Source organism: Vicugna pacos, chromosome X, assembly GCF_048564905.1.
Source record: "Vicugna pacos chromosome X, VicPac4, whole genome shotgun sequence".
Taxonomy (NCBI): domain Eukaryota; kingdom Metazoa; phylum Chordata; class Mammalia; order Artiodactyla; family Camelidae; genus Vicugna; species Vicugna pacos.
The window spans coordinates 6,669,928-6,690,816 of NC_133023.1; the positions used below are offsets into that span (position 1 = coordinate 6,669,928).

Consider the following 20,889-nt stretch of genomic DNA (forward strand, 5'->3'; position numbering starts at 1 on the left):
GTTTACTGTCTGCCATGCAAGGAGTGTGTTGGATTTACTCCTTAACAAGCACTTTAAAGAAACTATTCTGCAATTCATACTTGAGGGCATTTTAACAGTTTAAGAAAAGGGATTTCCCAGAGGGTCTGTGAGGAGAATAAGTATTTGCATCTTGAGTACCTGGAACCTAAGTGGATTTTTCCTGAGCTGTTTTTCCATCAGGAATCTTGGTGAGAGGAGAGGTCACTGCAACGTTTGTGCTTTTGTTGTTGGCCAGGCTGTGGTTTTAATATGGAGGCAATAAAGAATGCATAGTTGCACATGCAGCGAAGACTAAAACTCCCCTCCCTGCATGTGTTTTTGGTCCAACATAGAAAGCCCCACTTGACAGTAAGAAAGACAGGCAGAGTCTCCCTAGTGATTAACACACACACACACACACACACACGCACACACACACGAGACTTCTCAATTTCTGACCAAGCTGGAGAGGCAAGAGTCCCTTCATTCCCCCACCAACTTCTCTTCCATCCCATCTCCCTGCACAGGTCTTTAGGGATAATCAGCGACATCCTGGGGCAAACATTACAAGTCAAAAAAGATGGATGGAGCCATAAACAGGCCTTGGTCACCCCCAGATCTGACCTCTTCCTTTATTGGCTCATTTTAGGAAGACAAATGCGATGGGCCTGCTTCACTTATCTGAGTCAGAGAGGTCAGGGGCCGTGGTTGGGCGTGTGGATTTTCAGCGAGGGTCTCTCCAATCTGTCCTCATTGGCATGCCGTGTCACCCTCCTTCTGACTGAATTCCCTTCTATGAAAGTACAAGTGAAATTGGGAATACCTGTAGGTGTTGTCATGCTGGGCAGATGATTTATATTTGCTCAGTGCTTGGAAGAGCAGGCAAGCACAGCAGACTCTCTTAGGTCAGGCTCCCTAGAAGCACACCTGCGGTGGGGGTTGTCAGGCGGGTGACTGACGTGGGCATGGGAGGTGGGCTAGGGCAGGAGAGGAGCTACCAAAGCCATGGCAGCCCAGGGGGAGCAGTGGAGGGTCAGGTGCACTAGAGTTTGTCCCACCAAGGCGAGGGGGCTGGGCTGTCACACTGCAGGAGCAGTCCCTGGGGGGTGGGCTTAACCTCTCAGACATCTGTCAGCCCAGGGTAATCCTCTGAGAAGGGCGTGCACCCTAGCCAAGGAGATCTGGGTGGGGCGCCCCATCTGCCAGCAAATCTGCAAGTACTTGGTGACAGCAGCTACATGTGCCAAAGGGCAAACGCTCAGGACTCAGGAATCAAGACCCGAGTGTCGGTTTCCTCATCCAAGACGTCTTCTTTTTGGTCCCAGAAGGCCTCCCCTGAGTCCCCAACTTGAAACTGGCATCCCCGCTTCGTTAGTAGACAAGTCACTGTCACAAGTGCCTATTTCTTTGTTTAGTTCCTGGCTTGGGGGTGGAGGTGGGGCACAGAGTCTATCCTGTTCTCTGCAGCATCTCAGCGCCCAGCAGGGCACCTGCACAGAGTATGTCTGCAGCACACAGTTGCCACCAGGCTGAAGGAAGACATAAGATCTTGTCCTCAGTGGAAAGGCAGTCAACATTTGCCCCTTAGCTCCTCATCTGGTGTAGCTCCCCCACCCCTTTCTCTTTATCTGATACTTTTTCATCTTGCCTTTCCTTCTGTGAGTCCTTTGATGTGTCTGGGTGTCCTCCCTCTCTCTCCACCTCTCTCTGTAGAGGTTGGCTTTACTCCAGGGCATTCCAGCCCCACTCAGGATAATTTCGAGTGATAGTGCCCATAATTGTGAAATTCTGAAATGACATGATGCCTGGGAGGGCGGGCGGGAAGGCAGCTTCAGCCCGGCCAGGTTGGGTGGTAGGGTGACTGATTGTGGGGCTGGAAGGGAGAGAGGGCCAAGGTGGCGGCAGCCCCTTTGGTAATAAATCAGGCCAGTCAGAAGGGAAGATGTCCAGGCAGGGATACTCAGCACTTGGGAATTCTCTGGAACATGCAAGATCCCAAAGTAGTTGCTTTTTTGATACTCTCCCTCCCTTTTCCTTGGACACTTAATAACTGTCTATGTTTAACTGAAAGGACTCCAGTGGTGGAATTTCCGGCATAGGACATTTGGGTGGGGGCTGATACTTGGGGAGCAAGAAGTTTCTGTGCTTCGGTGGGAGGGGGAAAGAAAGGGCCTCCCTCCAGTATGTCCCAATTAGCAGTCTCTATGAATTCACGTTCTTTTTCGAAACAATTCTTTCCCCTTATAAAAGTAACATAACGATTTTACAGATAATTTAAAAGGCAAATAATGAAAAACAAAATCATCCCACCGAAGGAATGCAAACTGATGTGAGCACCTGGGGAGGTTTTCCTCCTGTCTCTTTCCCTATGTAGCTAGATTTGGATCGCTGTTAGGGTTTTTATTAGATTATTTTCCTATCACTGTAACATTGTTTTAAAGCCTCCGCGATACTTTTCTGCACTTCCTGGCATTAAGTCTTGCGGCCAGGAATCTGGAGCACTAGAGTAGCAGGGGGAATTTGGAGCAAGAGAGAGCCCCATCTTTGGACCGCAGTTTCTCCAGCTATGAGATGTGAGTGGAACATAAACTACCAACCACCATAGAGGTTCCATGTTTTAGGAGTTGATCTAGCTTCCTCGCCAGCAGTGGCCTACTTGGGTCTCTGCTCAAACTATTGGATCCTCTAGCCTGGACGATGGGAAAGCCAGGGAAGGTCAGGGAGTCCTGCCCAAAGCGGGGACTTGGGATCAGCCCTGCTGGGGCTGTCTTGGCAGAGACGCGAAGTAGCCACCTGCCCAGCTCCCGACTTCCAGTTGGGTCTTGCAGGCCCCATCCAAGAGGATCAGCCTTGTGTTCCTCCTCCAGCTACCAAGCTCCCTAAGCCTCCCTTCAGAGGCCTTACCCACCCTCGCGGGACTGTCTTGTGTATTCGGGAGCCCCAAGGTGCTGCTCCCTTCCCCCATCGAGTGGACAGAGAGGAGACCCCAGACATGCAAGGCCCGAGAGTGGGTGCAATGAGGTGATCACCCTCTTCCCCGGCAATTGTTTGGGCCGCAGGAGTCGGCCCCAGTTAGGCCGCGCCTGCAGTCCGGGTGGGGCGCCGTCCTCCCAACCCGCCTTCCTCTCCGCAGTGGCCTGGGGGCGGACGGACGCGGCGGCGCCCATCCTGGCCTCCGTGCGGTTTCCCGGGGAGGCCCGAGGAGGTGGTGGAGCCGGAGAAAAGAGGGAGGAGAGCGTGGAGCAGGAGGGGAAGGAGGAGGAGCAGTGGGTGGGGGAAGGGAGGAGCAGCCGGCTGAGGAGGAGGAGGAAAAGCAACGGGCGGGGGTGGGGGCTGGGGAGCTGAGTCGCAGAGCGCGAAGGAGACCCCAGGGAAGATTGGAGGCGGAGCAGCCAAGGGAAACTGAAGGGCCTGCAGCGAGCGGGGGAGGAGCCGCCGAGGGAGGAGAGGTAGGGGGGGTGGGGGCGCCAATGGGGCGGGGCCTTCCCACGCCCCGCCCCCGATCGGGCGGTGCCGAGGAACGAAGATGGCCGGGCGCGCCGCGGGAACTGAGGGGCCGCCGGCAGTGGCGGCAGCGGCACTGGAGCTGTGACTCCACGCGCGGCGGCGACCCGACTGACTCAGGCGGTGCGAGCGGCGGCGTGCAAGACCAGGCGGGCGGTGGGCGGCGAGCAGCAGGCGGGCGCCGGTGCACGGGCGCCGGGCGGAGGATGTACCGGGCGCGGCGGGCGGCTCCCCGCGGCCGCCCCCGCGCCCCGGGCGCCGGGCCTTAGTGCTGGCGGAGGAGGCGGCGCGCGTGGGGCGGCCGGGCGGCGGCGGCGGCGGCGGCGGCGGCGGGGCCCGTGCCGTCATGCCGTGGCTGAGCGGCGGCCGGCGGCGGCGGCGGGGACAGCCGCGCGAGGCCCCGCGGGAGCCGCCGCCGCCCGCGCAGCCCCAGAGGGAGCCGCCGCCGTCCGCGGCTCCCACCGCGGTCCCCGCGGCCCCCGCGCCCTCCGCGCCACCGCCGCCGCGGGCCCGAGAGAGCGCCGAGCTGCCGCTGCCCGCTGGCTGGGAGGAGGCGCGCGACTACGACGGCCGCGTCTTTTACATAGACCACAACACGCGCCAGACATCGTGGATCGACCCGCGCGACCGGTAAGGGGGGCGCGGGCCCGGGCTGGGATTGGGGCGCCCCATCCTTCGGGCCCAAGGAGAGGACACCGGGAGGCCTCTGGGTCTGGGCGAAGATCGTGCGTCCCCGGGGCCCGGGCGGGGATCCGTGCGCCCCCATCCCAGGGGCCCTGGCCGGGAATCAAGGCGAACCCTCTCCCGGCCTCGAGCCCTCGGATTGCGGAGCCCCGGCTTCTCCGGCCTCCACCGCGGGCGGACACTCTGACTTGGTCCCCTCATATCACCCGCTGACCGATGCCTTGGGAGCTGGGCGCCTGGAATTTCCTCTCCAGAGGCTGACGGATGGCCCTCTCTTCCTTTTTCCGCCACGGCCTCGCCCATCCCTGCCGGGCCTCTGTGGCCCACCGCCCCCGGCTGTGGCCCCACAGGCGCCCCCGGTCCCGCGGTGGCCAGATGAGCCGTCATCTGGGTGCACAAACTTGAGCCCCAGCTTCGTGGTGTGGGTTCCTTGTCTGGCTGGCTCAGCCTTATTTCCATTCGAAGACTGTGCCAGATGGGACACTTCAGGGATTCCCGATTCTTTAGGGGTAACCATCAAACTGTGATGGTTACTCTTTAGCGCCTTAAAAACTCAGTTACAATTCTGACGGAAATAGCCTTGTGTACTCTGGCCAGAATGGACTGATTAGACCCACATGCTTTTGGGATAAATGGAAAACAAAAGTTGTATTTTAGGTGCCCTTTTTGTGCAACATACGAATAGAACATTATCGTATTATTCATGTAAGTAAATCCTATGGAGTGAAAAAGGGATTCTTCTAAAAGCACTACCAGATTGAGATGAATTAAATTCACGTAATGACGTTTTTCCTTAACTTTTTGTTCGATAGTCTGCTGATTTCAGTGGGTCAACTGCTTTTGTAGAGATGCCTTTTTTTGTGGAGTTGGAATTCTGTTGAAACCGAGCGTTTCCAGTGATTATCTGGTATCTTGTCCTGTCTGGAGCAGCTTCTTTCCACGGTGGGCCTGAGTGCCAGAAAGGAAATACTGCAAGCTTCCCAGTGATTTTAAGACTTGAAAAGGGCCCAGCATGGTGACATCGCTCCTGCTTCCTCCTACCTGTACAGGAAAGGCAGCGCTTGCATGGCACTGGCGCTTGAAAACCAACTTTTGAGGAGGGAAGCTGCTGAATTATTGTTTGAAGATTTCTCTGGGTTCAGATGGGGAAAAACAAAGAAAGGCAAAAGGGTCATGATTCCTAACAGTCTCTTGGAACATTGCAAACTTCTACACTCAGAAACTTAGATAAATGATAGCACACTTTTATGGCTTATTAAGATGCTTAGTTATTTTGAAAATCAGGTGAGATCATATTATAATTTTAACCAAAGGCTAGAGCCACAGCTATCTGATCAAGCCTTAGAAGGTTCTGGAGTTGGTAGAGCTGCTTGGAGAGTGGTGCCCTTTTGTGCTGTGTGTCTGTCAAAAATCCAAACAACTGGAAAATGAACCAATTAAAAATACTGTTTTGCTTAGAAAAGGCTGAGACTCATTTTATGAGGGTAATGTAAAACAGTTGTGGTTACATGGAAGTGGGGATTCGTGATGAGAAGTATACATGTAAGAATTTCCATTTTTAATGGTACAACCCAAGTCGTAGGTGAGCAGACCCTACAGAAATCAGCTTGTAGAATCTTCCTTTCTCTGTGTTTCATACACATTTCCTATGTTCCTCTTTCCAGAAATCTGGGTTACTGAATGACATTTTCACCCTTTTCAGGCATCACTTATGTTATAGATTTTTAACAAGTCCTGTTCCTAGTGCTGAAAGTGTTGATCGAGTGAACAAAAGTGGATATTTTACATTTTTCGGTAAAGTAAAAACATGTGTATACTGTTATGAGACATTGTTTTTATAGTGAGTGAAAATTCAGCAGGGGACAGCTTGCACTTCAGCTCCCAGAATACCTTGCCCGAAATATGTATGGAATGTTCAGCAAGCCACAGACATTTAAGTGGTGTCTACGGAAGGGTGTAAATGGTGTAATAGTCATTCTTCTTTTTCTTTCAGAACAGAGCCCTGACAATTTTTTATAGGTGACTGGTTATCCTTTAAAGTATCCTTTAAAGTGATTGATTTTTATGGCGTGGAAAAAGCTGTGTGTCGGGACACCACATTTTCTCCATGTGCATATGACAGTTAAAACCCTTTTTGAGTCGCGTTTGATTCACGCGACTGGAAAGCGGTGTTCAAGAAATGAGGACTTTCCCCAAACAGCTTCCAAATGGAGAACTGACAGGAGAGGCAAAGAAGTAAATAGGTTTTTAAAGAAAATGAAGTTATGGAGGAAGAGATAAAGGTAGTAGATGAGGTGAAAATTGTTGCTGACTTAAAACATCATTTCATATATAATTTATTAAAACTACAATAGCATAAAATATTCTGCTGTAAGCAAGTTAACTGAGGGCCAAGGGTTGTAAACAATCTCTTCTAGAATTTTATAGTAATTCCCTTCCATGTTGTGTTTAGCAACGTTCGATATTGCCGGCTCAGGGCACGTTGGTGAATTATCGTAGCTGTACTTTCTTTTTCAAGTTACAACAAAGAGGTTGCAAACCTAAGGAAACATCTTTACAAATGTGGCTACAGATATGTACAAAATCTCAGTATTTTCAAAACAGAATTTCTTTAGTTTATATACCCACCTTAGGTTTAAATTCACTATCTCTGCAGATCAGTACTGTGCATATAATTTTCATAGTTTTCTGGGGATCATACCCAAAAGCTTTGTTAAAAAATATAAAGTTAATTCACCATTTCTATGGCTGGTAGCTTCTTGTGGGTGAGTCATGTGTGGACATTAGTGGCACATAGGTATTCTATGTATATTAACTCAGAGTTCAACGGCCACTTTATAAAAAGGTATTTATTTACCATTTAGGTGGAAAATATGGGAAGAACTTCTTGGCCTCCTTTGGAAAAATGCAGTGCCTTTGACAGTTGTGTATATGTCTGCTTCTTGCAGGGCTGTGCAGAGACTATCCTGTAGATGGACTGAGCGGTTGAAACTTCATGTTCTGTTCCCGATAGCTCAGTTGGGATTGTATAGTACTGGGAATGCTAACCTCTAGCAGTTTAAGAATGGTGGGCCATATCCTGTTTAAGATCAAAGCAGAGTAGAAATGATCTGCATGATGGTAGAAGGCCCAGATTATGTCATGACAAAAACTTTTAGGGATCATTTGTTCACGAGATGGGATTTGATTTGCGCCACATGGAGGAATTCTGTGGTGTGTTAAAAGTCCTTTGCTTTAAGCAGAAAACAGGCCATGGTTCCAGAATTTGCCAGGTTGGAGCCCCACATAACAGGTCCAGATGACATCATTGCCACCTTCTTGGAACCTTTATTCAGTGTTAATTAATAGGAGGTTGACTATATTTACCTTGCAGAGTCTATTTTGGGATTGTATAAACTTTCTGAGAAATAGATAATGATTTCTCCATTTTTCATTCTTTAAGATTATAGGTAGTGTTTGCATATACATGGGGGAATGTCTTGCTTTTAAGGCCATAGAGGGTGGGCTCCTGTAAGAATTGTCTTCCATTTAGATTATCAACAGCCACTTCTTGGTTTATTCTTGGTCTAGTATCTTTTTTTTTTTTTTTTTAAGAAAAGTGGTAAAGTTGTTCACTTCCAAAAATAGCTCCTGGATGTTTGGAAATCTCTTAGTTTCCTTTTCTTCTCTTTCACTCTGATTTTCGAAGTGGAAATTATGTGTTTCACCTTCTCTGGTAGGTTCTGTTGCAGAAACCCTTGGGTCAGGTGACATGTTGGAGATCACGTGGTGAGCTGGATGAGCTTTCAGCCTGGCTCCTTTTGCTAATTGACTGCCTTTCCAGTAAATTCAGTAAAATTAATCTGATGGCACAGAAGCAGAGCTAAATTCTACTGACTTCAGTTAGTCCCATTCAGAGCCAGTAAAATGAAGGAATATTTATAGATTCTTGGCGTCCTATGTGTTGGGACGGTAGCTGGAGACCAAATTTGAGTGGGAGATGGGAGATGAACGTAAAATGGAGACGTGACGGTCACCAGGCACCTTTATGAGGCGGTGGGAGCTTCTGAGAAAAGGAGAGCTCAGTGGAGCCTGGGGGTTCCAGATCCTTGTCTGTCATCTCGTAGGTCCATTATTTCTCGTGCTTTCTCAGTGCTGGGGATGAGAAAGGGGAATGCGAGACAGGTGCTGGAGGTGAGGAAGTGCTGGCAGTGTTTGGAGTGAAAGAAGGCTCCGGTCAGTTTCTTCGTGTAAGGCAGGTCCGACTCGGCCAAGACCACGCGTCGCTTGAGCTCTACAGCTTTGGGGTTGAAAGAGTCGGCGCTGTCTCCTTCATGCTCCTCATCTTGCCCTAGAGGGCCAGCCCAGGGGTGTGTCCCACTGGCTGCTGGCAGGACGGGGACTTGAGCAGAGTCTGACCCTGATCCAGTGCTCTGTCCAGTATGCCACCCAACTGCCCAGTCCCTACTCAGTTTTAAGCACACTGCCCCCCGTTCAGTCATCCTTTCGTTTAGTAACTGTTCCACAGCCTCTCTGTCTCAGGCACTCTTCCAGGGTTCAGGACTCCAGTGACCGAGCCCCAGCAGACAGGTGCTTGCCTCCGTGTGGCTCACACAAGCTTCTGTCCTTTTCCCCAAGGCCTCACCATGCTGTTCCTGCCCCCAACTGTCTCCCTGCTCGGACCCCTTGGTTATGGGATGTACGGGCAGTGCTTATCGTGTGTCAAGCACTCTAGACACTTGCGTGGATGCTCTCACCGAGGACCCACAAAGGCTGCAGGAGCTGAAGGTGGACAGGTGATGGAACTGAGGTCGGGGGTTGACTTAGTAAGCTCGCTTCCCATCGCCAACAGGAGTAGCGTCGGTCCGACTCCAGAGTTGGGCCCAGGTCCACTACCTGTACCTGACCCTCCCCTGGCTAGGCAACTGTGTGCCCTTGTACTGTGTTATACCCACCTGTTACTTTTATCTTGCATTCATTGTTGTTTGATATTTAACACCCCCTCCCCCGTCCCGTAGGTAGAATAATGGCCCACCAAAGATGTCCATGTGCTAGTCTTGGAAAGCTGTTAATAAGTTACCCTCCATGACAAATGACATTTGTAAGTGGGATTAAGTAAAGAATCTTGAGATGAGTTGATCATCCTGGATTATCTGGGTGGGCCCAGTGTAATCAGAAGAGTCCTTATAAGAGGGAAGTAGGAGGGTCAGAGTCGGAAGGAGACACGACAGCACAAGCAGTTGTTGGAGCCATGTGGCTGTGAGCCAAGGAATGCGGGCAGCCTCTAGAGGCTGGAAGAGCCAAGGAAGTGGGTTTTTCCTTCGAGCTTGCAGATGGAACATGGCCCTGCTGACACCTTGATTTTAGCAGAATGGAACTGATTTTTGACTTCTGACCTCCAGAACTGGGAGATAATAAATGTGTGTTGTTTTAAGCCGTTTGGTTTGTGGCAGTTCATTATAGCAGCAGTCGGAAACGAATACACCCATGTGCTGTTTTCCCAGAGAGGATGGAAGTGTCCGGTCAGCTTGGTGTCTCTGAGAACAGCCGCGCCGGCTGATGTTTGCTGGGTGCTTCGGGGGTCCTGTCTTAAGCCTTTTACATCTGTTTTCTTGGGCTCCTCACAACACCCCTCGGAGTCCTGTTCCTTGTGGACTGAGCCTGGAGTTTCACTCACGTTAGGCACCAAGTCACACTTGATGAGCTAGCCAAATATGGGTGACGGACAGGGTGGATTTCCAAGAGAAGAGGCCAGTTGGAAACTGTCGGAGGTTTTCATGGATGTCATGGGCCAGAGCAAGACACATGCGGGGCACTAGGACTAGAAAAGCCAGCAATTATAAAGCAGAGAAATTGTGACGGAAACAGGCATTGCACAGGATTGCCCAGGACTTAGCTGTTGCTTGAATTAAGTGAGGTGAAATCAGGAGGGTAGTGGATCAGAAGACTCTTTCTGACACCTTAGGAGTAGCTGAGACTCACCAGGGGCCAACCTGGAGACCTCCTATTAACCCCACTCCTAAGCCTTCACTGTTTTTGCCACCGTTGCTGGTGATGGTGCGTGTTCAGTGACTTGGTTACATAGAGAGGCATGCTGAGTCATTTAACTTACTGTGTTGCTGATAGGCAGTGTCCTGAACAGGTATGCAAACTGGGCAGGTGTTACTTTAGACCAGAGTTTCTTAGCCTCGGCCCTGTAAATACTTGGGGGCGGGTAGTTCTTTGCTGTTAGGCTGTCCTGTGTGGCGTAGGGTACTTAGCAGCACGCCTGGTCTCTACCTTGTGCCTGCCAGTAGCACCCCCTCCATGTTGTGACAACCCAAAGTGTCTTTGGATGTTGCCACATGTCCACTGTGGGGCCAGATGGCCTTATTGGGAACCACTGAACTGCTTCTTCCTACCTGGTTGCTGTGGTTCTTGTTTAGGAGCTGAATTTGTTTCAAGCGGATTGACAGTTACTGTGATGTTACATAATAGAGCGTAAGGCCACAGAGGCCTGCTTTCTGTGTTTCCATGAAGAATAGATGTTAAACATGTTTATGTGAAAAGCCTGAATTTGCTAACTGTGCAAATAGTAATACCAGTATGTGAAACTTTGGGAAAGTAGTATGGATGTATTCTTCCATTTGTAGAATATTATCAATCAGTAGGTAGTGACTGAATGTCAAGTGTATACACACACACGCGCGCGCACACACACACTCAGTGGAATGGAAGACAGTGAGTCCGTTAGCACGTCAATGTTCTGCAGTGTTCTGCATTAACTCAGAGCTGGCCTGGCCTTCTGGGGAGGGGGGCGGATAGTGGGCTGCCTGAGATGCCCCGAGACATCTCCATCCCTTCTGTGAATGAAGGAGCCACTGGGGTGAGGGCTGCCTCTGCCTTTGCTCAGAAGCTCTAGAAAGACAGGGCAAGGGCATCTTGAAAAGCTGCTTATGGAGCTGTGGAATCTTAAGTGTTTTCCATCTGAAGCATCCTCTTTTTATTGAAGCTCAAGGGGCTAAGTTGGGGAGAGGGAGGGAGGAATGGAGCTGGCTGGTCCCACCCCTGGGTGACAAGCCCCCGCCGGCGGGTGGTGGGACATTGAGCCAGGCTCAGATCTCCTGGGCAACTCCTGTGAGCCAGCCTCAGTGCCGTCAGGACATGGAGCACGACCGTGGTGACGGCGACATTCCAGGCTGCCTGGAGCTCAGGCAGGACGCCGGATGGCCACTGCAGGACATGAACTGTTTCTGCCACTGGAGCTCTGTCCTGGCGAAAGGTGCCTGTCTCCAGTGTGGGGAGCCCTGTAAATGTCCAGGTTACCTGGATTTGTCCTGAAAATTATTCCTGTGAAAAAAAAAGTTGATATATAATTCACATACCATAAAATGTACCCTTTTAAAGCATGCAGTTTAGTGGTTTTTAGTATATTCACAAGGTTGTGCAGCCATCACCACTATCTGATTCCCGAACATCTTCATTACCTCACAAAGAAGGCCTGTACCCAATAGCAGTAACTCTCCATCTCCCTCAGCTCCTGGCAACCACAGATCTGTTCTCTGTCTCTAGAGATTTGTCTGCACTAGACATTCCACATACATGGAGTCCTACAGTCTGTGGCATTCCGAGTCTGGCCTGTCTTGCTCAGCATGATGTTTTCGAGATTTGTCCATGTGGCAGCGTGGGTCGGTGCTCCGTTCCTTTTCATCGCCAAACAGTGTTCCCTGGTGTGGCTCCACCGCATTTGGGAAGCTGCCCTGAAGTGCCCTCCCTGTGCAGATGCTCCCTGCAGAATATGGGAAATAGCCCTGTCTTTAATTCCATTATGTCAACTCCCAGCTGTTTTACTCACAGAATGACCGTTCATATGTTTGCAGTGTCAAAATGTAAACATGACCTTGTGTACTCAGTGAACAAAACGAGGTCTCGGGCTGACTGGGATCAGCTGTTGTCTGTTCTCGTTTGTTTGCCACTTGTTTTGGCTCCTTGATAACTAGGAGCGGGCTTCTCCTCTGGAGCTGTGCACAGTCGAGCTGGCCTGGAGCTTTGGGAATCTGGCACCCTCTGCACGTGGGCCAGGCCACCCGGTGTTTTAAGCTCCCATAGAGATGACTGTGTAGCCCAGAGTCCCAGTTTTGTGCCAGGGCTAGTGGACAAGTGAGATATAGGGGGTGCTGATGTTTAACAGGCTTGGAGCTGGGACTCTCAACATGGAAGACTTGATGCATGTATTCAGATTTCTCTGCATTTTGGACAAAGATGGTCATCTTTCATTTTGAAGGAGGAGAAGCCGCGCTCGTCCTGTGGACCACCTGGACAGACCTGCATTCGGGTCCTGGCTGTCATTTAGCTGGCTGCACCTGCTTCTAACCTCTTTGAGCTTTGGTTTCCTCCCGTATCTGGGGCCAGTGCGGGTGGTGGCCAGAGTTCACAAGTGAGGGGGCTGTGTGTAGAACCTGTGTCCCGATCTCTAAGGTGGCCTGAGTTGTTTGCCTGGAGAGCACTGTGTTGCATCGCAGTGAGCTTGGAAAGCCACCGGCCTGGAGGACCAAGGCAGAAGCCCCCGGTCTGTGCAGGGGTAGAATGGGCCCAGTGTGTGCCTTCAGAGAGAGGCGTGACTGTCTCTTCAAACCTGTTAGTACAGGATTTGTCTGTGTAACTGTTTGGGGGAGTTAGTGGCGGGACCGTGAAGCTAGAGCCGGTGTGGGCAATATGTCCTTTTCTCCCTTCTGCTTTTTGAACCATATGGCTATATTAACTTTTCAGAGAATTAAATGAAAAAAATTCAGGAGAACAGGGTGCTTTTGTAGACACGAATTTAAGACGCCCTCTCCCATCCCCCTTCCCCGGCCCCCTTCCTCTACCTCTATCCCCTACGTGTAAATTTCTCTGGCAATTTCTAGTCCCTGATTTGAGCCTCGAATACATTCCTGTTTCTAATGATGATGTCACTACTCAGTATAGTCTGACGATGTTGCTCTTAGATGGATATTTTCAATTCTGTCGCTGTGCATTTGGCATTTTAAAATTGTAACATATAGCTCTTATACAGCATACTGCTTGGGAGGTGCACATCCTGTCTTTCTTGAAAAATGACTCCTGCCCCTTTTCCTGGGTGTCTGTTAATTTTTGGAAGTGTTAGTTACGTTGGGACAGAAGGACATGTTGGATGAAACTCAGGGGGGTTTGGAATGGGGGAGTTTTAGACTTCCAGCCCAGGACGACTGGCAGACCTTGCCTGGCAGGTCAGGGACGAGGCCAGGGTCACACCCAGCCAGCTTGCTGGGCTCCCATCTCCAGGATGGGACCTGGCATTCAGAGGGCAGTTCAGGGATGGTCTGGCTGCAGCCGCTTGTGTTCACACTCTCCCCTCCATTCTCCCTCTGTCCGGAAATGCCCCTCACGCACATTGGCCTACTTCTAAGAGAGAAAGTTTTTAAAGAGGGGATGATCTGTTCTGGCAGGCAGCCCTTCTGAGACCTGTTGTACTCATTTACGAAGCTTAATGCACTTTGTGTGATTGTTCAACCGATCGATGCAGCCAGAGGGGTGAAAAACAGTAAAAATTAGTTGTTGAACATCCTGGCGACCAGAGAACTGCCTGGTTGAGTTTTTCTTTGCAGCCAGCTATGCTTCTCTCCTGCAGACCCCGCTCTAGTCCTGGTTGGTGCTGTGCTCTGATACACAGGTGTGCGCGCTACTGACTGTGGATGCCCTTCAAATGTTCAGGCCCACAGGGACCAGGGGTGTTTTTCTGTTATGTAGGGCAGCCATGAAGCATTCTTGCTATGCGAGAATGACACTGGAAATAAGCAGAATATAAGAAAATCCCACCTGCTCCTTTCCCAGGGAACCAGTGTTATAAAGGCTTGCTGTGTGTCCTTCTCTGTGCCTCTACCTAAGTGTATGTGCATAAGCCTAGACCTTTGTTTTGGTAGTTTATGTAAATGGGATCTTGCCAGGTTTTTTTTTTTTTTTTCTGTGACTTAACCATTTTCATTCAACAGTATGTCTTGGTGCTCTTTCCACTGTCAGAATATACAGATCTACCACCATTCTTTAAAAAAACTTGTTTTTGCTGAAGGTAGACATCACATAACAAAATAACTCATACTAGGATAAACAACTCAATGGCATTTGGTTCATTACCAGTGTTGTGTAACTACCCCCTCTACCTCCTTCCAAAACATTTCTCTCACCCCAAAGGAAACTTTGTTTTCATGAAGCAGTCACTCTCCATCCCTCCTCCCCCAGCCCTGGCGGCCACGAGCCTGTTTCTGTGGATTTGCCTGTTCTGGACATTGCATATACGTGGACATTTCATATAGGACACACACACACACACACACACACACACTCTCAGATGGCCTCTTGTGTCAGGCTTCTTTCACCTTGCCTAATGTTGAGGTTCATCCACATTGTAGGAATCTGGTTTTGTGCTTTTGCTTTTGGTTTAATGCAGAGGACACACTGTCATGTGATCCTGAGGGCAGCTGTGTGAACTTTGCCCGTGGGAGCAGCTGTCACCCTTTAAGAAAAATCAGTTGAGGGTCAAAGAAAAGAGATCCACTTAATGTAGCTTTTAGTTTCTTACTTCGAGAAAGAGAGAAGTATAAAATATTTCACATTTCTTTTTAGCATTAGGGATAGGAAAGCCAAAAACTAATATGTGGTAGGCTTTTTAATAATCCAGATGCTCCGTCTGTGCCAGGTGTGATGGAGGCTAACACATAATTAACATCACCTAGCCCTTTTCCTCAAGGAGATGAAAATGCAGCTGGGGAAACAAAGAGAACCTATATAAAATAATAGGGTAACACTGCAGCAGTCCCCAGCCTGCTGCCAAGGGGTGGGGCATCCCTGACATCAGAGGATGCGAAGGGGCCAGGTCCGCGCCTGCGCCATGCCACCACGCAGTCCCTAGATTGCCTTATGGCTGAATTCTCTTACATGTACAACGAGAACAACAATACTGGTCAGTTGACGAACTGATGCTTGCTGAGTGTAAACTGTTTTCCAGATGTGATGGCTGGCCCAGGAGATCTTAGGACAGGGGTTGGCAAATAGCAGCCTACAAGCTGAATCCAGCTGGCCACCTGGTTTTGTGCAGCCTGCCAGATAAGAATGGGTTTTCCATTTTTAAATGGTTGAAAAAGAATCAAAAGAAGAATAGTATTTCGTGAAAGTTCTGTGGAATTCAAGTCTCAGTGTCCATAGGTAAAGTTTTACTGGCGCACAGCCACGCTGGTGCAGTTGTTTATTGTCTGTGGCTGCTTTTGTGCTATAACGACAAAGTTGAGTCACTGGACAGAGACCACATGGCCCACAAAACTGGAAATATCTACTGTCTGGCCCTTTACAGAAAATGTTTGCTGACCTCTGATCTTAGGAGAATATGGAGTCTAATCAGGGTCTCTATTAGTCACTGGGGGTAGGGTGGATGGGAGCCCGGGGCGGGGGACACAGGATAAGAAGACCCCAAGGGGAAGTCTAGCCAACTAGAGAGAAGGGGCTCGGAATCATGAAATGCAGCGGGGAACCCTTTTGTCAAGGAACCCTCCGTAGAGACTTCTCTTTACCCTGCGAGAGGATGTTGCATCTACATCTAAGTGTCATAAGAACCAGGGAAAGTTGATTAGATCATTTAAACACTGAGTGAATTAACACTACAATTGACCCTTGAACAATTTGGGTTTGAACCGTGTGGATCCACCAGATTTTTTTCAGTTGTAAATATTACAGCACAGAACTGTGGATACAAAAGGACCGCAGATACAGAGGGGTGACTATAAGTTATACAGGGATTTTTGACTTCCTGAAGGGTGGGCGCCCCAACCCCTGTGTTGTTCTTTCCAACTTTCTATGAATATATAATTATTACAAAATAAACAAGTTTTGAAAAAAAGGAAATTGGAAAATGAAGGAACCAAGCAGAGATCTAGTTACAGTTTTTAAATTTTAATTTCCTTTCCTTTGACTCACTTATTTACATTTTATTCTGCTTTTTCTATACACTACCTGGCATATAGCAGGTTCTCAATAAATGTTTGTTAAATATGTTTATGCATGTAGAAACAGATTTTATTTATTTATAATGATAATCTTGTGTTTCTGTAGTTCACTTAGTTTTTCTCATATATTCTAGAATTCTCAAGAGCAGTGCTTTCTTGCCAGCTATCAGAGCCCCCCTTTTGTTGGGGTGGCCACCCTTGACTCAGGGAGTGTGATCCTCTGTGCAGCTCCTGGTGAAGTCCTGACTGCTGTAAGCCAGTGGGTCTCAGGTGGGGGCGATTTGGCCCCCAGGGGGCATTTGGCGATGCCTGGAGACATTTGTAATTGGCACAGCTGGAGGTGGGAATGGGGCGCTACTTACATCTAGTGCGTAGACTCCAGAAATGCTGCCAAATGTGCTGCGGTGCACAAAACAGTCCCTGCCACAACAAAATGCCCTGGTCCCGAGTGGCACTAGTGCCTGAGGTTGCTCAAAGCCAGTCGTGGAGCATCTAGGCCTGCAGTCGGCTGAGGCCGGAGCTCATGAACCACAGCTGTCCAGCGAACTGTGAGGGGAGAGCTGAGACAGCCATGGCTGGATGACAGCCCCTTGTTCCCAGAGACCTACGTGGAAGTAACTCCTGCTCATTGATGTCCTGTCTCCACCTACACGTGGAGCTGGGCAGGCAAGTTGCTGCCTTAAAAATCAGCAGGAAGCTGGCTGTGAGGCCGAGGGTGGCAGGGTAGAAAGGCTACACCCTTGATGAGGTGGGTGGGAGGGCAGTTTAAGGTTCTGGAGCTGCCTGCCCACAGCGCCTTTTCTTACATGAAATGTAGAATAACGGTCTCCTTATCTTTTAAAGTGCGTTGGATGGGGGTTCTGTTACTTGCAGCCAGCAAAGGCAGCCTCGCTTACGCGCTTCTACCCCATGTCACCCTGTGGGTCCCATTGCTGGCGGTCTCGCTGGGGCGTAGGCTGCCGTTGAGCAGCTATACTGTCGTTTATTAAATATTCCTCTGTTTTTGACCATTCGGATTGCCCCTGATATGGATGATTATATAAGTACTGCAGTTATAATGCTGCCAGTGTGCAGCTTTCTCTGGAGTGGGCTTTTTTTCATGTTCGCCTTAGGAGGTCTCGGCATGGGAGGGGCACAGTCCAGCGGCTGGTTGGTTGGTGGAATATGCTTCTCTTTTGGAACGTTTTAGAATTACGGAAAAGTTTCAAAGGTGGATCGTTTTCCTCGTTGTTAACATCCTGTATCAGCATAGTACATTTGTCAGAACTAAGAAGCCAACCCTGATACGTTACTAGAAACGAAACTCCAGACATTATTTGGATTTCACGAGTTTTTCCACTGATGTCTTTTTTCTATTACATTGGTCTTTGGAATTATTAAATTGTTGATGTTTGTGTGGTTGAAACCTAATATTTTAAGTTTTTCCTACATCTCTCTTTTGTGGGTGTTCATTTATCCTTCATGCGTTTGACAGACTTGTTAGATGTGCTCTGAGGTTGGGGGAAGTGCAGGGATTCTAAAGCACCGTGGAATCACAGCCCCCAGGACACCTGACTCAAGGTAGAGGTTCTGGCTTTGGAACACAGTCAAGCACACAGGAGCTTGCATATGCTTTCAGGAGGACTACAGACCTCTCACATCCCATCTGTGGTTCCCAGAGTAATAGAGGCTTGGTTTGAGACAGGCAGACACCCCCAGGGGTGCCTGCCACGCACCCTGTGCATACTGTTGAGAGAACGGGTGCATGCTTCTGCGTTTGCCATCCCTAGTTCTGGTACGTCAAGCAGCAGCCATGGTACAGTGATTCGTGGAGAACCTTCTGTGCTTTCTCTCCCTCTCCCAGCCTCACACCCAATCCAGCATTAACCTGTGGTGTGCAGTCACTAGATACGATCCCCAAGTGCTGGATAGGTTTTGCACGAAAAAGGAAGTAACGGATGGACCTCAAAGACACTACGCTAAGTGAAAGCAGTGGACATAAAAGACAGCATGTTGTATGATTCAACTGATACCAGATGTCCAGAACAGAAAAATCCGTAGGGGTAGAAAGTGAATTAGTGGTTGCCTAGGGTTCGGATAGGAAAGGGGAGTGACTGCTCATGGGCACCCAGGGTGTGATTGAAGTGATGGAAATGTGCTGAAACTGGGTTATGTGTTGCACGACTTAGTAAATTTTCTAAAAATCATTGAATCATACGTATAAAATGGGAAGATTTTGTGGTTTGCAGGTTATACCAGAGTGAAGTTGTTTCTAAAAGTCTTTTAAAGTGATCCCATTTTAAAATTCAGGTGGTTGCCTTGCCCTGGTAGTTGGACAGACCAGGCTACAGAGATTAGACTCAGCAGCCTCTAACTGTGCAAGAGGCTTCTGGGCTTCTCAAAATGTCCCTACAGTCACCAGGGACACATACCAAGAAGCCACATGTGAACATTGCCCAGCAGTTTTGCCACCTGTGAGGAGGGAGTACCACTGTGTAACAAGCTGGTAATCGTTACTAGATTGAAAATATAGTTGATTTCACAAGGGCAATGCCTCTTTCATGCCAAGGAATTTATCTTACAGGACGACTCACCAGCACGGCTGTCTGGTTTAGAAAAGTTGACATGATATCTGATTATGTGGCAGTGTTTGGAGTAAAATGAAGTTTGTGGATAAAGGACCAAGGATGCTTGGGCCTTTAATACCAGCATTTTTATCTTTCACATGTTTTTGGATGAACCTCTTAAAATTGTATTATATGCCTTTTATTTCTTAGATATATTAAAATGTAAGATTTTCTTGATAGTTAGGGATTAGTGAACATGGGCATTGGTATGTCCTTGGAAGGTACCCATAGCCACAGGGACCACCCAGCTGTGGTTAGCCTTGATTTTAGATGTGGATGGTCTTGAGTCTGGCTCGATGTGTGCCCTTAGGCAGTGTTGGGGCTCTTTGAGCCTTGGTTTCCTCTGTTCGGAAACAGGGACACTCAGGTCTAGTGTATAGTAGACACGCACATTTTAATTGTTCTTGTAGTCATAGTAAATGCATAGTCATGCAGCTTAGTGATTCCTCAATGTCTTGTGTCATCTGCCTTTCAGATTTTCCTCCTTCCATTCTGTCCCAGCCGCCCCTGAGTTGCTTCCCTAGCTTGCTCGCAGGTGTAGAGCACCGGAGACCTACCAGTGGAAAGACAAGCGCCCGGAGTGCGTGCTGACTATTTTTCCTCCCTGCTCGGAGCTGTTCTTTGCATTCTCTTGGTTTTTGTGGCTGGGTAAGTGAAGTTGCTGGAAATGAAATGTTACCAACAGATTAGAGCAGAGCCATCAGGCTTTTCTGGCGGAGGACTAGACAGTAAATATTTTAGGCTTGGCGGGCCATAGGGTCTCTGTTGCAACTGCTCACCTCTGCTGTTAGAGCTCAGAAGCAGCCACAGGAAATTCGTAAATGTGGATGTGATTGGCTGTGTTCAGTAAAAATTTATCTATGGAGACAGGAGGCAGGCTGGATTTGACCCTTGGGACCTAATTTGCTGACCTGTGATGGATCATGCTTGTTTGTGTGCTGTGTTAACACAACAGGAGTGTTTGTATCTTCAGCTTTCATTATAGTTGTATTAGCTTAGATGCAAATCTGAAAATATCCCAAATATGTCCAGAAGTATTGGTTTTCAGGTATGTCATCTTGTTCTGGAGCTTCACGTTTGTAGCACTCAGTAATGTTAGAGATGTTAAAAAGTCATGTCATATGATTAGACCTTGTTCCAGAATTAATAGACAACATTGGACAGGTATTAAGAATAGGAGAAGTTGATTCAAGGTCAAGATCTTCAGCTACGTTTTCTCGGCTACCTTGCACGATATCTGCAAGACAGTGTTCATATGTGTATTAACAGCTGTTGGATGTATATTTAAAGGCACAGGTGAACTTACTTTGGGGTTGAAGTGAAGCACGTCCAAATCATTGTGCCGTTTGGGCTCTGAAAGGGAACTCTCAGAATGCATGTCCATCCTGACGCCTCTGGAAAGTCTCTGCTCTTGTAAGGCTCATGCCAGGGGTGGGATATGGGAGAGTTGGTGACATGGGGTTAGAGAGGTGGCGAAAAGTGTTGAGTCACTTCAGCAATTCACTTAGATGTGCTCTGCGCAGCCGGTGCCCCAGGCTGTCAGAGAGATTCCCACCCCGGGTTTGTGGATTCCACTGCAGCAGTGATTCTCCCCTAGGGGTGGTATTGCCCCCAGGAGACAGTTGATGCCTGGAGACATTTTTGGTTGTCACAGCTTGTGGAGGGGCTTGGTACTGACATCTAGTGTGGTAGTCGCCTGTCTTATCCCCCCTCTCTGAATCCCTGCTGGCTGTGCGGAGTGCAGGGCTCCGTGCAGTGGAGGGCCTGGTGCTGGTGTTTACATCAGCACAAAGGTGCTGGGCCTTTTCCCTGACAGGGACTGCAAGGAATTCCACGGAACAGGAAGTGCTGTGCAGCAGATGTATTTGGTTCTTGTTATTTTAGCAGTTGAGCCGTGTATTTGAAGACTATGTCTTTAGAGAAGATTTACATGCACTTTTGGGATGCCCATATAATGTTGTAAATTCTTGTATTTAGAAACTAATGTGTTTTTTTTCTTTCTTATTCCTTAATAATAATAATAATAAAAAGGATGGGTAATTGCTCTCTAATGGTTGGATGGGTTACGGTCTAAAATGGTGCATCTGAGCCCACAGTGGCCAGCTTTGCCACATTGTGACTTT

The 20,889-nt window shown here is 48.8% G+C and overlaps 1 protein-coding gene across 2 annotated transcripts in view; it reads left to right on the top strand.

Annotated features, from left to right (window-relative positions):
• The first annotated feature begins 3,627 nt into the window (after positions 1–3,627).
• The window catches only part of WWC3 (WWC family member 3), a 99,510-nt gene continuing 82,248 nt past the window's right edge, over positions 3,628–20,889 (top strand). The window contains exon 1 of one of the 2 annotated variants that reach the window (XM_072956553.1): positions 3,628–4,134. In XM_072956553.1, the coding sequence (XP_072812654.1) occupies positions 3,851–4,134 (284 nt within the window). In that variant the 5' untranslated portion in view covers positions 3,628–3,850. The remainder of the gene's footprint in view (positions 4,135–20,889) is intronic. The other variant, XM_072956550.1, reaches the window with a different exon arrangement.